We start from the raw sequence: 17,780 nt of genomic DNA, 5'->3' as shown, positions 1-17,780 counted from the left end.
TAAATAAATAAATAAATAAATAAATAAATAAAGGTCTACTGCGGTAAGCTACTGTCTGTGGCAACAGCACGAAACTGCTGAATTACTATGCAAATGCATCCTGGTAATCTCTTATAAGAGATCTGCCCATTAAAAGCCTTAAATTCCAACCACCACTCAGCAAAGTCTATTTATCCTTTCATATAACCTTGCTAGTTTTAGAGCTGCGCTCACTAAGGTATTGTCAGCATCTGCCTAGAGGTATGTGAATGCTGGCTGCAGTATTTGAGTCTTTCCTGGGGATCTGGCGGGCAAGGCTGCTGAGAATCTCTGCTATCTGGTTGACGCAAAGATAGATAGAGAGCGGGACTGTGCTGTGTATTGGACATCAGGGCTCTGAGACAGACAGGGGTGGAATCTGGACAATCCGGTCCAGGCAGCTCTATAAATACAGGTGTCACTAATTCCAAGGCAGAAACACAACAATAGGCTTTGTGTGGGGGGGGGGGGGGGGGGTTTTGTCAGGAATGTGAGACCTGAGCGGTGATAGACAGATGGAGCGAGAATGATGGAGTGTTTCAGAAGCCTCAGAAAACCATTGTACAGCTCTGGCTGATGTAAGGAGACTTTGGATGATCTAGTTTACCAAATAGATGTCTGTGGCAGGCAACTACAGCTATGGCTAAAAGTTTTGCATCACTTAGAATTTTAGGATTGAGACATAATTTAATGAAAACAAACAAAACACTATATGAACATAATTTTAGATATTTTATTTAACATCATTTCAGTTTTTGTGTGCAGTGTTTTGTAAGTGTATGACAAACCACAAAGTGGTGTGTAATTCAATATGTTAACGTGACATTATTCAGCAGGTTTCATTTGACTTTATGGAGCAAAATTAGTTCATTGTATAGGATGATGCAAAACTCTTGACCAGAGCTGTAGATATTGTTCAGAGAAGCTGGATATAAGAAATTAATAAGTTGCAACCCCACCATGGCTGTAAATTCAAGATGACATGCTGTAAAGTGTCATATGGGTCCAATGAAATTTCACGCCTGACTTCTTCTCTGGGGTAATTCTTGAGCTACGGAGAAAGGATGAAATAAGTTGATCTATTCAGCCTGGAAAAAAGAAAAATTAGAGAGGACATGATTGAAGTCTTTAAAATCTTAAAAGGAGTTGACATGGTTAACCCGAACCAACACTGTAAGCGCAGCACAAGATGACACATTTGGAAATGAAGTGGAGACCAACTTAGGACAGAGGAAAGGAGACACTTATTCACAGAAAGAGTGATGAGGGTGTGGAATGGGTTACCTAGTCATGTTGCTGAAGGAGACACTTCTTCACACAGAGAGTGGGGAGGGGATGGAATGGGTTACCTTGTCATGTTGTTGAGGCTGAATCACTGGGATCCCAAAGTTTTGAGATCAATTAGCTGCTAGGCAGCAAACTGGGTGAGCATAGATGGGACTTTTCATGTCAGACTTTAGTTTCAGAAATCAAATAATGGCTTCTTATAAGAACATTTACGAGCGAGAGGTGGACATCTGCACTCACCCGATTCCTAGCAGCTGATTGATCTCAGAGCTTTCTCAAGTTGGATCTTCAAGGATCCCAGTGATTCAGCATTAGCAACATGACTAGGTAACCCATTCCATCCCCTCACCACTCTGTGTGAAGAAGGGCCTCCTTCCCTCTCTCAAGTCTATCTCCACTTCATTCCCAGCGGTGTCCTTTGGTCCTGGTTTCTGCGCTGTGCTTATAGTATTGGTCAGGGTTGTCAACTCCTCCTTTTAAGAATTTAAAGACTTTGACTGGTCCATTCAGACAGTAATACCCCTTCAGGGACCTATCAAGCACTGTTAATTTGTCTTTCTTGAGAGCGCAGTACATTTTGTGTCATTCGATCCCATAGCTGGCAAATGGCTGTATGGGATGAGTGCACTGTTATTGCTGTGTTCAGTGATATCAAGATCAGAGGGCTGCTGCTCTCATCTATTAGACCTTTAATCTCACTGTGCATGGGATGTGGGGCTGTCTTTAGACACCGGCTAGCGCACAGGGCTGGTTACTTGTTAGTGCTTGCAAGTTTTACAGAACATTACCTTTGCTGTATTCCATGTTGGGGAAGTTACTTTCAAAAAGTAATCTGTCACAGTTACAAGTTACTTGTAACTAGTTATAGTAACTTCAGTAACACTTTACATTGTGTCTCTAATTACAGCGTATTTGCAGAGTATGTACTTGGTAAATACATGTGTACTTACACAATTACAGTGTTGTTATGCATAGTTGCAATCTACTTTGTGTACATCTTTTTTGCACGATATAGCCCTAACTCTAAATCCCTTTCTGATACAATTGTGTACTTACATATATTGTGTGTGTTAAGCTATGTAACTATGCATAATAACATTGTAATTGTGTGTAAGTGCACATGCAGTATTCTGAATCCTGGCATAGACCTGCTTTGCCACAATATCTAACTATAAGGATCAGCAATAAGCAGCTGTACAGCAAGCTGTCAGAGGAGTAAAATCACAGTGTAAAGTACACCTTTTATTTGGCAGTTCACGCAACACATCACAGACTTCAGTTAATCAAAAGTTAACAAAGCCTGTTTAATAATTAACGCTGAAAAATATGTCATCACCTTGTTCTCTCCTCTCCTTCCCTGATCAGGCCTTGACTGGTTTGTTAGTCCTGTTACTATGGCGACGGCCATACCTGTCTTCCTGCTGGCACTGTGCTTCTGCGGTATCCGTGGCAACCGGCAGTCTGCTCCCAGAGTGCACCTCTCCTACAAAGGTAAGCTTGAGTAGATGTGGCTGCAAGACTGCCTTGTCACAGCCTTGATTTGCTATGTTCTTACTCGTCCAATGCTGATCTCCCAGTGACCTTCAAATGTACCAGAATGCATTGCGGTGCGAGGACACAGCAAATGGAACTCAATAGGCTTCTTGTAAATGCTGCAGGGCGTTTTGTAACACTGCAAGAAGAATGAACGTCTGTTGATTTTGATTTAGAAGATGCTGAGAAAGACTAGTCTAGTCATTGAATTAATTGCGTTTCGAAATACCGTATTATTTCAATTTGGCGCCACTGCGTTTATTTTAAATTGATCAAAATGACTGCGGCGCTAAAAAGTGGGCGTTCTTTATACGAGGATAACTTTTATTAATAACACTAAGATTTTCAAACGCTGCAATACTTTGTTACATGATTTGTGACATTTTAGTAGTATCGTGTGTGCTTATTTTCTGTAATACGGTAGCCTACTTGCATGTAGCAGAATGTGTGGCTAAGCTACTTTCACTAGAGTACATTTATCAGTGACAGTTACCGAGAGCCTATTAGGTGGGAGTTGGAAGGTTAGGGGAGTACTGTACCAGCGAATCAGGAGTGTGTATTGTCCCTTGTGTATAAAGTCCCTTGGGTTGACATTGTCAATACCTTTTAGAATTTTGAATTCTTGAATCAGGTCGCTGCGTAGTCTTCTTTGTTCAAGACTGAATAGATTCAATTCTTTTAGCCTGTCTGCGTATGACATGCCTTTTAAACCCGGAATAATTCTGATCGCTCTTCTTTGCACTGTTTCTAGAGCAGCAATATCCTTTTTGTAGCGAGGTGACCAGAACTGAACACAATATTCAAGATGAGGTCTTACTAATGCATTGTACAGTTTTACCATTACTTCCCTTGATTTAAATTCAACACTTTTCACAATGTATCCGAGCATCTTGTTGGCCTTTTTTATTGCTTCACAATTGTGACGACAGTACTATCCTGTAATCCTATTGTGACGACAGTACTATCCTGTAATCCCTATTGTGACGACAGTACTATCCTGTAATCCCTATTGTGACGGCAGATCACGCTGATATTTCTGATTTTACAGACGTGATCTGACATAAATGGAATTAACATTTTTGAAAAACTTAAAAAAATTATCTGAGAGTTTCAAAGTGCTTTGAAAGTTCAAGTAGACAATTTTCAAATAGAAAGCTATATATTTTCAAATTAGGCACTGGAAGGTTCATATTTTAGCAATTTAATTGACTGATTAGAACATGTCTCCTGCAACATTTTAAACAATATATCCAGCTAAAACTACACTTGGAGAATATAATCAAACTGGAGTGTGAATGTAGCCTGAGAATGAGCCAGGCTACATAATAATGTAGAAACAGACTGAACAGAATTGAGAGACTACTTTGATATAGTTAAATGGCAGAATCCTACTTTACAAAGAATTGGACGTTTTCATTTTTTACCCAAATCTGCCACTTACCCTGAAAGACCTTCCCTTTAGAGGAAGGTGATAAATCAACTGGGATGCCCTTGTGAATGTTTAGCTGCTTTGTTTACCAGCTCAGAGACAGAAACAGATGAGGCTTTCATTATAACACTAAGTAATCAGTTTTGTTTCTTTTCTGATTCTTTGCTCCAAGATGTTTAATCTTTGTTGTTGGAACGTATTCTTTTTGTTTTTTGTTTAGTTTGTTTAGTTTGCAAGACTCCCAGAAAATAACGTGGAGAGCAATGTTGTTTAAAATCACAAAGCTGCCGGGTGATTTTGACAAATGTTTGTCAACTTGTTTGTGAATTTTTATCAGTGTCACACAATACATCAAAGTGTTTACCACAACGCTCAAGGTCGTTTCAGCCAGTCGGAGCTCAGATGGCCCAAATCATGCTAATATACCCTCAGCCAGACAGTTGCATTGCGTAAGATTGCGAAGTTATACTCCAGTTATACTACAGTCCTGGATGAGACCTGAAGACTGGGAGGGAGGGAAGGAGTGTGACCTAGTCTAGTAGTTAGAGCTGAGAGACTCTTTCTTGTGTAAAGAAATTTCAGATGGCTGTATCACATCAGTGTCACAGTCTGCTATATAATATAAAGACATTTCAGAGGGCTGTTTTGCATCAATATCAGATTCTACTGCAAATTGCAAAGAAAGTTTAGATGGCTGTATCACACTGGGGTCTACTGTATAGTATAAACATGTATTCCTCACATCTCTGACAGAATGTGCCAGGCTGCTCTCCAGGGGGGTATAGACGTATAAGCCGTCAGTCGGCGTTCCCAGTGAGGATTAAAATAGCTGTAATATTGGTCTTCTGCCAGACTGCTTGTCCTGGATTTTTCTATCTCGCACAAAAGGGATTTCTGGGGTCTAATTGTAGCCTTTCAATCGCAGCGGTGAAAAGGCCATCCAGCCGGGAAAGGGTAGGCCAGTTTCTTGTGTGCGTATGGGACAGTGAAACGTGTGACAACTTCTAGGAAATTGGATACACCAAACGCATAAAAGATTTAAAAATACACAACTGGTTTTGTTTTCGACAGAACGAGACAGGGAAGCCCTCAGAAGCATGTACAACTTTCCAATGGCCTGTCCCTGTTTAAGAGAAGCATTCGTGATATTTGGCAAGACTGCTCTCCTCCTAGTCCTTTCACACTGAGAGGCCACACTATTTCCCTCAGTCCCTCAGCTCTAACCACTATACTACACTCACAGTCCATCTGCTCTATTCACCCTGAAGGACACTATTGGGATAATTTGATAGGAAAACAAGGGCTTTCTGATTACCGGAATTGGATCAATTCCCAGTTCCAAGAATGTTCTCAGAATGACAGTGACGTTCCACAGTCCAGCTTGTTGAAGGATTGGGAACTTTTTCAAAAACCTTGTCTCTGGAAAAACCAATTGAAGGAAAAGGGCAAAGAGGTTTGCAGGCTTCAGAATGGAAAATGTGACTAACTGTGGTGAGGAGAGGGGAGGGGAGGACTGGGTTTGGATCGGGGGACTTTATGATTTTCTCTTTTAGATTTTTTTAATTGGTTCAAAAGCTTGCTCGCAATACCTTGTGTTTCTCTAAAAGCTAAGTGTCTTGCAAAAAATATTCAAAATAATTAAATTAATCTTCACTGTCATGCACTTCCATTTGCTAAATAATGTTGCAATAAAAAAAATTTAAAAAACTGTTCTAGTGGTTAGAGCTGATGGACTGGGAGGGAGGGAAGCAGTGTGGCCTAGTCTAGTGGTTAGAGCTGAGGGACTGGGAGGGAGGGAAGCAGTGTGGTTAGAGCTAGTGACTGGGAGAGGGAGGCAGTGTGGCTAGTCTAGTGGTGGCTAGAGCTGAGGGACTGGGAGGGAGGGAAGCAGTGTGGTCTAGTCTAGTGGTTAGAGCTGAGGGACTGGGAGGGAGGGAAGCAGTGTGGCCTAGTCTAGTGGCTAGAGCTGAGGGACTGGGAGGGAGGGAAGCAGTGTGGCCTAGTCTAGTGGTTAGAGCTGAGGGACTGGGAGGGAGTCTGTAAGAAAAGGTACTTGGTTCTCTTGACGAAAGCTCATAATCACAAATTGGCCTTGCAGCAAAGCAGCCTGGGGTCAGGGTTAAACAAAGCCACATGACTGTCGCGCGCCAGCCCCTAATAAATAACAGAGTGAGGGGGTCTCTGGGCTTTAAACAGGCCTCCGTCTTTATTGCAGGATGAAATATATCACCATAATGAGAGGCTCAGATACTCGCTGGGGGTCAATTAAGTTGACCTGAGCGAGGGAGTCGAAATAAAGGTGATTGACGCTTTACAGGGTCTGGGGGAAAAGAACACACAAATTCTCTGCCTTTCGAATACAGCTTTAAATTAGTTTTGCAATGTGCAGCTACCTTATCTAAACTAACAGTATGTTGACCAAGAATTGATTTACCATTTTTGTTGATGTATTAATTTTCCAGAGCTCATTTAAATATAATAATATAATAATAATAATAATAATAATAATAATAATAATAATAATAATAATAATAATAATCTTTATTTTTATATAGTGCCTTTCATAGTGGATGACCATCACAAAACGCGTTACAAGATAGGAGACTGGGGTGTGTGAACTATGCATCAGCTGCAGAGTCACTCACAACAACATCTCACCTGAAAGACGCAGCACAAGGAGGTTCAGTGACTTGCTCAGGGTCACACAGCGAGTCAGTGGCTGAGCTGGGATTTGAACCGGGCTCGTCTGCCTTCATGGTTTTAAAGCTTTTAACCTCGTCTAATCTCACCGACGGGGGACAGAATCTGTAACGGCCGTCTATCCCACAACACTGCCCAACTTGGCTGGCCTGACCAGGACTTGAGATTAAAATTGTATTAAATACAAAAACAAGACTTGGTCCAGGAAAAAACCTCTTAAAAAAAAGTCATAAAACATTCTTACTCTCAAGGAAAGGGGGGAGGGGGGATCATATTAGAAAATATTTAAAATAATAATTCCTAAGATGCTTGTTATTTTTCAGATATATTCTATGTTATGATGTGATTGAGCACAGCGCTAAGGAGTTGTATTTAACCCATACCGGTAACCAGATTGCCACAGTGAAAAATGTCACCAGTGTTGAATACTTAATATAATGTAAAGAAAGGGTAGCGTATACTCTCAATGTGACAGGCGGATATGTGGATAGACACTAGCGGACACGATTGCTGTATAAGGGTTCCTGTTTTTGTAACGAGGACCCTAAAAAATGTGAATACAGTAACAAAACAGAAATTTTACTCTTGCAAATAAATTGGGCTAAAAAGCATAGCTGGCGTTTTGAATGACCTCCTGTGGCCTGCAGCACAGGCCTGTGCCTTACTTTGTGTGCAAGAGAGCAGAGGGCAATCTCTCTGACCACTCCAGGGGGGTGTGAAGATATAATGAAAATGTGGAATGCTTTTCTCATTAAAAGGGAATTACCCTCCTCCCAGGGGGCTGAAGAACACTGACCTGACCATGGGCAACGGGGGAGGTGGAGGGTTAGAGGATGAATTCCCTTTTATTAGCTTTGAGCGTGTGTGTGTGTGTGTGTGTGTGCGCGCGCGCATCTGTCTGTGTGTGTGCTTGCTTTTTTATAGTGCTTGCTGGGTCAAAAACGTCCCCACAAGGAAGTAAACTGACAAAACGTATCTAATGAGGAGGACAGGCCAAGTTCCTGTAAAGTTTAAAACGAATATTTCAAACGTTAAAAGAGGACCAGGATTCCTTTCAACTCCTGTAACGTTCATTATTGTATTGTTGATCCCCTTCCCCCAGATGCCTCTGGTCTTTAATATAAGAGATCTACACTGTATGGAAGTGTGGCAGAGTGTCCCGCCCCTTTATGTTTATTAAGTGTTTTATGTTGTCTGTAGTGTGTTAATGCTGGTGTTTATGTATAAAATACACAGGATATAAATATGGGTTACGAGCACAAGTGTTTAAAATGTATATTTGTATTTAGGCACGAGGATTGCACAGCACTTCACGTGTAGATAAAAAGTAATATGTGAGCACAGGGAATTGCACTTAATTAATTCACGCGAAGATGTACCGAGACTCCAATTGAATGATTGATTAGCAATCAAGTCTCGGTACAGCTGCATAAAAACAGCATGTTTTCACTCACTCGGGGTTGTGTGTTTGTGGGTGAGAACGGGTGAGAGAGAGGAGAGTTATTTAAAAATATAACAAATGCTACTCGTGCGAGAGGACTCTCACGATACTTGTTGGGTTTGTCCACATCTGTCTTGTGTGTGTCTGTTTGTTTGGCCAACGCGCCCTTTATTTTCAGTTGTGTGTTTTGTTTAAATCATTTGTTTGTATTGTTAATTAATAAATAAAGTGCGTGCCACAGCTCAGTTTTCGTCGGCAGCAAGTGTGTTTTGGTTTCTATTCCTGGTTCTGACGTCACCCCTGCAAAGCCATCCTTTCACAGGGGGTCAATGCAAAGTCCTCAAAGAGAGAGAGAGAGAGAAATATATATGTATATATATATTTTTCACCAGTTGTGTATATGAGTAAGATAGTTGTTTTGTCTGTCTGTGTGTTTGAGTATGTATCGGTAATTCTTTTGTTTATTATTATTATTTTTTAATTTTGTAAATACATATCCAACCATGAAAATATTTCCTAGGGCTTAAGAATAGGCTAAGAATATAGGCTGAAAGAACTGAATCTATTCAGCATGGAACAAAGAATCGGAGGGGACTTGATTGAAGTCTTTAAAATCTTAAAAGGAGTTGACAAAGTTAACCCGAACCAATACTGTAAGCGCAGCACAGAAACCAGGACCAGAAGACATAGCTGGAAATTAAGTGGAGATGGACTTCGGACAGAGTGGTGAGGAGATGGAATGGGTTACCTAGTCATGTTGCTGAAGGAGACACTTCACACAGAGAGTGGTGAGGGGATGGAATGGGTTACCTAGTCATGTTGCTGAAGGAGAATCTTCTTCACACAGAGAGTGGTGAGGGGATGGAATGGGTTACCTAGTCATGTTGCTGAAGGAGACTCTTCTTCACACAGAGAGTGGTGAGGGGATGGAATGGGTTACCTAGTCATGTTGTTGAGGCAGAATTACTGGGATCCTTTAAGACCCGACTAGACAGTGCTCTGAGATCAGTCAGCTGCTCGGTCCCATGACACAGCTTCAGATCTCACGAGCAAGAACATATCGTTTTAAATATCGCAAGCTTGTTACAATCGTCCAATAGAAATGTAGGAATTTGCTGCCACTCAGTAGTTGGGGTGGGTTTAAATTATTCAGAACGAATCAAGGTAAGATACTACAAGTCAAGAAGGAGGGACATTTCCCAACTGCACTGGGAAAACTTTTTTTGTAGGTATTTTTATTTATTTTTTTCATTGGGAAAGGGATCATGTCACTTGAGTAACCATTCCCAGTATTTTTTCATTGTTTATTGGATACAACAGATTTATTTATTTTTTTATCAGGGGTTAACGCATTAACGCATGCATGATAACACCGGACTGGATTTTATGGTTCTCTATGCAAAGGATTACTAGGAGCCAGCTATTTTAGAAGTCATCCTTCATTTATAGCCTCATTGGTCTTGGCAGTCCCCAAGCTGAAACGAAGAACAGTTGTCCCATCTAATCATTCAACAAGGATAGTGAAGGGATCATTCTTGGAGTACCACTGTACTTGAGACAGATTGCTCATTAAAATCTGTTGTGGTAGAATGGGATATACTAATTTGATGTTGAATATTTGAGAAAAAAATAGGTTGACTAGTTGCCACTTAATAATATAATAATAATAATAATAATAATAATAATAATAATAATAATAATAATAATAATAATAATAATAATAATGTATTTAGTATGATGTTCCAAAATGCTATTTCGTACTAACTTTAAACACATAAAGGTATTACTACAGTGTGATTAGTCAGCTACAAGTTTCTGAGGTCGACCTGTCTCTAACTATTTGACTAGTTGACTATTCAGCCCCCCCAGCTTGCAGTGAAAGTCAACTGGAGGGGAGTGCGCTGTGTTGTGCAGAGTTGATCGCACTGCTCCGCGGTGTCTGAGAATTTCATCTCTCTCTGTGTAGTTTAGCCTCAGTAATCCTTGCCTAGATGAATGATCCGAGATACACAGCCAAACCCCCTATCACCCTGCCCCCTTCTCTGCGTTAACCCTTTGAAGAAGGGTTGAACAGGTTTGTTCAGCCTTGGGCAAATTCTCAATGCACAATTGAAATTGTACATTCCCAGCATATTTTCTTAACGCATGTATCAAGTTTGACTTTGTATCTATGAGTTCTCCATGCAGGATTTAGTACCTTTTTGAAAACACTGTGAATCTGACTTTTTGAAGAGTCGATTTTCTGTTATTAAATGAATGATCAGTCAACTTTAATGGGGACCACAAACATAAATTCTTGACTGCTAAAAGAGAAGACTGGGGGAGAGAAGGATATGAGAGAGGGAGAGGCAAGGGAGGGGGAGAGAGGTTTATAGCAACTTGCCACAGGACCTGACAGACAGTAGATGAGCTCAACGCACAAATATAATTGTGTTTTTATTTGAATCTCTGTTGTTTTGTGTTCTCTAACGCTTTGTGGCAATATGTGTTCAGCTTGTCATGCCAATAAAATATTTGCATGAGAGAGAGAGGGAGAGAGAGAGAGAGAGAGAGAGAGAGCTTAATTTTTAAAACGTGATGGAGATACTCTTGTGATGACTTTTCTAAAGGGTTCCAAACTCTCCATTGAGCAATTTTCAAATCCAGGCTTCCTCCAGTGAGATGTCAAGTGAATTTTTCTGATTAGGGGTTCTGATCAATTTAATCACACCTGTGGGCACAATTTCAGAAATAATTGATTGATTTTAATCTTGTCCAAAAACAGTGTGCGAAAAATATATCTTGAAAATTAGCGTGGGCAGTTAAAGTTAAAATATTCTGTCAAATGCAAGTAAATATATTTATATTTAACATTAGCTGGCATTATGAAACATTAATAAATGTATGCCAAATGTTAATACTTGGTATTACTTGTAATTTTTGCAATACAGTTTCATCGATCAATATTAAATGTCAAGATTTAAACACCTGCTTTTGATTAAATCCAATAGGGTTATTTTAGAGGTTAAAAATTTAGCTTAGGTCGTTGGAAGCCGAAGTAAAAGGCCCAGTCATGAAATGGTTAACAGGGAAGGTCAGCTGTGCCCCCTGCACTCACAAAGCACCCCCCCCCCCCCCCCCCCCCCCCCACCCCCCCCCCCCCCCCCCCCACCCCCCCCCGTCACCCCCCCCCCCCCCCCCCCCCCCCCCCCCCCCCCGTATAAAATCCTTTGTAATGTTAATACCTTGTAGAAAAGCTTCCGCAAGCTTCATAAGTGTATGGAAAATGGACGTGAGAGATTTAGAGTTAGTAAAATGGGGGATTAGCATGATTCCTTTTCTGAAATACCACAGAACCAAAATATAAGCACTGCTCAGTCAGCTTCCTCTGATCACAATAGGGGGGCGTTCTTTTGTCTTCCGTCAATAGGGGGATGTTTTATAAAATATTCAGGTTCTTCTCTGTAGTATTGCAGTCCCACAGCTCTAACCAGTAGACTAGACCACCCTGCTTCCCTCCCTCCTAGTCCCTCAGCTCTAACCACTAGACTAGGCCACACTGCTTCCCTCCCTCCCAGTCCCTCGGCTCTAACCACTGGAATAGGCCACACTGCTTCCCTCCCTCCCAGTCCCTCTTTCACCAAATGATCTACAAGCGAAAGGTGCTAAATTGGGGGGGGGGGGGGGGGGGCAGTTTTTTTTTTTTTTTCTCAGTAGCTGCATTTGGTGCCCCCCCCCCCCCAACCAAATGATGCCCCCTGTCGTGAAGTTTAAACAATACAGTTTTCCAATATTCGTGTCATTCTCAAACTCTCTCCCAAGAACAGCACATACTTCCCATGCCAAGATTGCTTCAGGACACAAAAAATAAGGCGGAATGGGACATGCTGTGCGTGCCTCTTTAATTAAGGAATTACATTGTGCTTTCCCACAGTCACTTGATTTGCAGCATAGAATATGTTGACTTTTGGGTATAAATCACTCAGGGAAAGGGTCAGTTAACGCAGTGTGATAAACGAATAGCTCCTCAGCCCTTCTCACCTCTGGAAGCCAGGGATTGGTTCTCCGCTATCATCTACATAATCTACATAATCTACATCACAAAACAGGCTTGCTTGAGAGAGACCCAGGACTGAGTGTTCAAGTCTCTCTCTCTCTCTCTCCTTTCTTTCTTTCTTTCTTTCTCTTTCTTTCTCTCTCTCTCTCCCCAAACCCACCCCCTCTTGCAGTTACCTTAAAACCCTATTATATATGTTCTTCAGTACTTATGAGAATACATCCTTAAGTCTAGCATTAAATCCATGGCAGGTTGTCAGTTGTTGGGACCTTGCCAGACCTCACTGATGGCTCAGATCAGTACTTAGACACTCAGTTTCTCATCATTAGCCTCAAAACTGGCTTTTCTCAAGCTAATAACCGCAGTTAGCCAATGAAGAAAAGCTAAATTGGCTACAATTTATTTAAAGATAATACACCCCCTCCCCCCTCCCTTTAGCTAACAAATGATCTCGTTTTTTTTTTTTTTTTTTTTTTTTAAAGGAATGTACTATGAAAGAAGGTTAAAGGAAATTGCATTTACCATGGTACAAGGATTAGAGCAAGTGGTTGATGAAACTAGGACCAGAGTTCACAGTTGGAAAGGAAATGACTGGGATCCTTTAAGACCCGACTTGGCAAAGTTATGAGACCAATCAGGTGCGAGGAACCGGATGAGCGACGATGTGCTGAATGGCCTCCGCTACTTTGAAAACTTTCTTTCTTATGTTTTTAATTTTCAGGTCACTAGCAAGTAAGCCAGAGCAGCAAAATGGTTAGAGCTGAGGGACTGGGAGGAAGGGAAGCAGTGTGGTCCAGTCTAGTGGTTAGAGCTGAGGGACTGGGAGGGAGGGAAGCAGTGTGGTCTAGTCTAGTGGTTAGAGCTGAGGGACTGGGAGGGAGGGAAGCAGTGTGGTCTAGTCTAGTGGTTAGAGCTGAGGGACTGGGAGGGAGGGAAGCAGTGTGGTCTAGTCTAGTGGTTAGAGCTGAGGGACTGGGAGGGAGGGAAGCAGTGTATTCTAGTCTAGTGGTTAGAGCTGAGGGACTGGGAGGGAGGGAAGCAGTGTGGTCTAGTGGTTAGAGCTGAGGGACTGGGAGGGAGGGAAGCAGTGTGGCTCTAGTCTAGTGGTTAGAGCTGAGGGACTGGGAGGGAGGGAAGCAGTGTGGTCTAGTCTAGTGGTTAGAGCTGAGGGACTGGGAGGGAGGGAAGCAGTGTGGCCTAGTCTAGTGGTTAGAGCTGAGGGACTGGGAGGGAGGGAAGCAGTGTGGCCTAGTCTAGTGGTTAGATTTCCTACCCCGCTCTTTATTTTGTTCAACTTTTAATTTCTAATAAACATTTTGTTTATAACTTTTAAACATCTCCGAAGACGTAAGACAATTCATGTGTTGTCTAAGAATTCGGGTTCGAAGCTACAGAATATTTCCCCAACCTGGAGTGAAAAGAAGCGGTTGGCTGACTGCACACGCTTCGGAGGACAGCGGATGTTCACCGTCGCCGCTCCCGAGTCAGCGCAGGGGTGTTAGCGATGAGCTGAGCCTAAGTACAACTGGACATTGATAATTGGAAGAAAAACAGGGTAAAATTAATTGTCGACTAGTAAATAAAAAAAATTTAAAAGGTTTATCAAATCTTAAGATTTTAAAGAATCAAGTGCCCCCTGAATCATCTTCGTTCTTTTTAGATTAAATAGTTCTTCATAGATTAAATTCCCTGAATCATCATATAATTCCCTTAACTATACTGTGTGTCTCCAAAAGACCCCAATGTAAGAAAACCTTGCAAAGTAGGCAAATCCCCTGCCTTGTGTGGCAGAAAATCCCTGAGTAAATCCACACAGCTCCCCTCAGGGTTTCTACTGACTGTGACAATACAGAGGCGTTAGGGCAGGAAAACTGGCAAATCTCCAGAACTCATTTCTTTAAGCCCTATAAAAGTGTCTGTTAACATTTTAATTTGTCTGTATGTGATCTGCCTATGTGGGGCAAAGTGGCTTGCAGTGTGCAGGTGCAGTTGGTCCAGTGCTCAGGAATAGCACACACAAGACAGTGAAAGCTCAATAAAGCAGCTCCTTTATTGTCTGGGTTGCGTGTCAACAACACTTAAATAATAAGCACGGGTTCTACACAGCCATGTGTATCGCTCTGTGCAAAACCAGGGTTTCAGTCCCAAAATAATACAAAACTTTATAACAACACCAAACACAGACATGGTCATTTCTTCTGACAGTGAGTGCTCGAGTGCAGGTGGGGTGAAAGACAACAGTTCGTTAAACATTGGTGCAGTGCAGTCTGGGCTTTGGTGCTGGCTAGTGTTAGCCGTCTAACAGTGACAAAAGACAAATGGTTAGCACAATCAAACAAACAAAACACGATAATTAATCGCTTCCGTTTCCTAAATGGGTCTGGTCAGTAACCATAATGAAGGAACAGATCATCACACCTCCTGTTATACCCTTAGTCACGCCCCCTGCGACAGCTAGTTCAATTACATCTCCTCCAATCCATGACTGACACATCGCATACCGCATTAGGGCAGTGACTTTGGGCATTGTGACTCTGCCCCCTTCCTGGATGGCTGGCTTCCGACTGACCCTGGAATGAACTGCTGAACCATCCAGTACGAGGCACACTGTTCCTGTTGAACAGCGCCCTCACAGGTCGGGAGAGAGATTGTTGACTAGGATTCATTCGCTGTCTGTCACACTATGGCAATCTTGAGAAGATGTCTTTAACATTCATGCGTCTCCTTGTTTCAATAAAGAATCTAGATAATACATGGTGTTCAGCTACTAATTTGGATTTGAGTGGGTTAATGTCTTTCCCGAAAGTTGTATTTCGTATTTGTTGTTTGTTTTTCAATTATTTTGGATTTATCCTGTTGTGTTTCCTTGTGGGAGACGTGTGTTTTTCCTCCAGCCAGCCCGGTCATGTGCGGCTTCCTGTTTCTCACAGGAAGTAGGAAGCCCGGATTCTTACTCACAGCTTATTGTTGTGCGTCTGTAGCTTGTATCCCCAGCAGAGACGGGCTATTTGAATCCCATTTCTGTAGACACCATGACACCACATCCTCCAAGGATAATACGAGCAAGCCAGGATACATATGCTGAAATCTTCAAAACATTGCACAGTAATCTTGCAGTGGCCAGTTGTAGTTATGCTTACCAGCGATTTCTGCTAAAAACGAAAATCTTCTCCATGTCATTTTGATGGCTTGGCCACATTTGCAATTTGACAATTTAAAAGCAAGGGATTCAGGCCCAAAACCACAAGCGAGTGTCTCAACCACAATGCAAAAGAGCCAGGCTCGTCTGCGCTCGTGGTTTTAGAGCGTTTAACGTCACCTCATCTGCCATCTTTAAAATCCTTTAAAACCCAACTTGCCAAAGTTATGAGATCAATCAGCTGCCAGGAACCGGACGAGCCCTGATGGGCTGAATGGCCTCCTCTCGTTTAGTACATTTTCTTTATTCGTTCTGCCACTAAGAAGAGCAGTGGTAAAATGAACCACCCCATTGTGAGGGAGAGAGAAAGGGAACTATCTAAAGTACTTGGATGTCACTGATGGTCAACACAGCAAATAAATCATTTGATACTTGATCTCCGAACATTGGACAGCCTTCAATAATTTAGTGTTGACGCTGTCTGTGAATAGTGTCTGCTTGTCTGTCTTCACTTCTGCACTTTCCATCCCCATCCGCTCAGCTGAGCAACCCCCCAGTCTAAAAACTCTGCAGGATATAACATCGCTAACACTTTATATTAAGTGTCTCAGTTACATAGCAGTACAGGTGTACTTACACCTAATCACAATGTTCTCATGCGTAGTTACAATGTACTTCATGTGTAAATCTGTTTGCACGATATTACCTTAACTCTAAATCTAACCCTAACTCTTTTTCTGTTTGCATACATCATGCAGAAAGATGTTAAGTACATTGTAGCGATGCATTGTAAAAATGTGAAAGTACACGTGTATTTACTAAGTAACTACTAGGGAAATACACGGTGGCTAGAGACACTGTAAACTGTTGCCATGACATTCCCCTTCACTTGTTTTTTGTTTAATCTTTAAAGGATTAACAGAAAAAAACTCTGAACTGGGATGGAATCAGAGTAATAATAAATAATTGTTATAACTGGCAGTGGTTCGTTCCCCTCCCCCCGGGTTTGGCAGATATTCCAGGAGAGAAATCTTTCTAAGTTGGCAGGTCTTTTGAGCAAACTGGCAAACTCAGCCCAGTTTTGCTGGCAAGCACAATACCTATTTACAAGACCTCAGAACTTTGTCAGGTCAGGTCTTAAAGGATCCCAGTGATTCAGCTTCAGCAACATGACTAGGTAACCCATTCCATCCCCTCCCCACTCTGTGTGAAGAAGTGGCTCCTTCCCTCTGTCCTATCTCACTAAATTTCCAGCTTTGTCCTCTGGTCCTGGTTTCTGTGCTGTGCTTAAAATATTGACTTTGTCAACTATTTACGATGCTAAGCATCACCAACACGTAACCTTCACTAACTTTATTGGTAGGCCTCTGTTTGAATTCCTGGACTTGAGTTAAACGACTCCCTGAGGCCAGCACTCTTGTTCAGTGTACAATGAATTATGGGGCTTGGAGAGAATCTCAAGCCAGAGAAATTGTAAGACCTTGATTATGGTATTTTTTACCATTGTGGATTTCTGTGATGATGACTACAGTAGCTCTAAGACCCCTGTGGTCTGGATTGAAGGTCCAAAGTCTCTTCCAGTTGCCATTTAACTGCTTTGTCATTTCCAGGAATTTTTAATACTGTTCCCTGAATTCTCGGAGCATGCTCCTGTTCCCACGGTAACAACAGGTGAACCTTCAGAAGCCAGCCAGGGAAATGAAAGCCTTGTGCCAGGCCAGGCTTAGCCGGAAGGTTCTTTTGAAGTTCCAGCAGTGAAATATTTCACACTTTTTTGTTTGTGTTACACCGGAATGAGCTAATTAGATCGCTGGAGAGGGGGGGAGAGGGAGAGGTCAACAAGCCATTGACACCATTGGTACTGTCTGTTGACGACATGCTTCACAGTGACTCTCTTTTTATTGTTTAGTTTTTTTTGGTTCAGCTTTGCCCTAATGAAAGTTTCCTATAAAAGCAAGGTGCAATAAGGCACAATGCGAGCATGGCAAAGCACAATGAGGTATAGTAAAGTGTATGAAAAAAATAAATAATCTACCCTTTATAAAAGGGCTTCAAACCCAGTCTGGTTTTCATTCCAACTGAGCTCTGAATTACTTTACTTAACTAAACCCTTAACTGAACAAATAATTTACTTAATGAGGTCTTTTTATTATTTTCAGTTCTTGAACAGTTTCAAGTTAGCTAGCAATTGTGTAAG

The 17,780-nt window shown here is 41.8% G+C and overlaps 1 protein-coding gene across 2 annotated transcripts in view; it reads left to right on the top strand.

Moving 5' to 3' along the window:
• The window catches only part of sema3gb (sema domain, immunoglobulin domain (Ig), short basic domain, secreted, (semaphorin) 3Gb), a 52,510-nt gene that overhangs the window by 15,472 nt on the left and 19,258 nt on the right, over positions 1–17,780 (top strand). For both annotated transcript variants that reach the window (XM_041274543.1, XM_041274542.1), the window contains exon 2: positions 2,671–2,796. In XM_041274543.1, the coding sequence (XP_041130477.1) occupies positions 2,700–2,796 (97 nt within the window). In that variant the 5' untranslated portion in view covers positions 2,671–2,699. The remainder of the gene's footprint in view (positions 1–2,670; positions 2,797–17,780) is intronic.

Source organism: Polyodon spathula, chromosome 16 (assembly GCF_017654505.1).
Source record: "Polyodon spathula isolate WHYD16114869_AA chromosome 16, ASM1765450v1, whole genome shotgun sequence".
Taxonomy (NCBI): Eukaryota; Metazoa; Chordata; class Actinopteri; order Acipenseriformes; family Polyodontidae; genus Polyodon; species Polyodon spathula.
The sequence above is the reverse complement of the archived record's forward strand: the minus strand, read 5'-3'. Positions and strand labels throughout refer to the sequence as shown.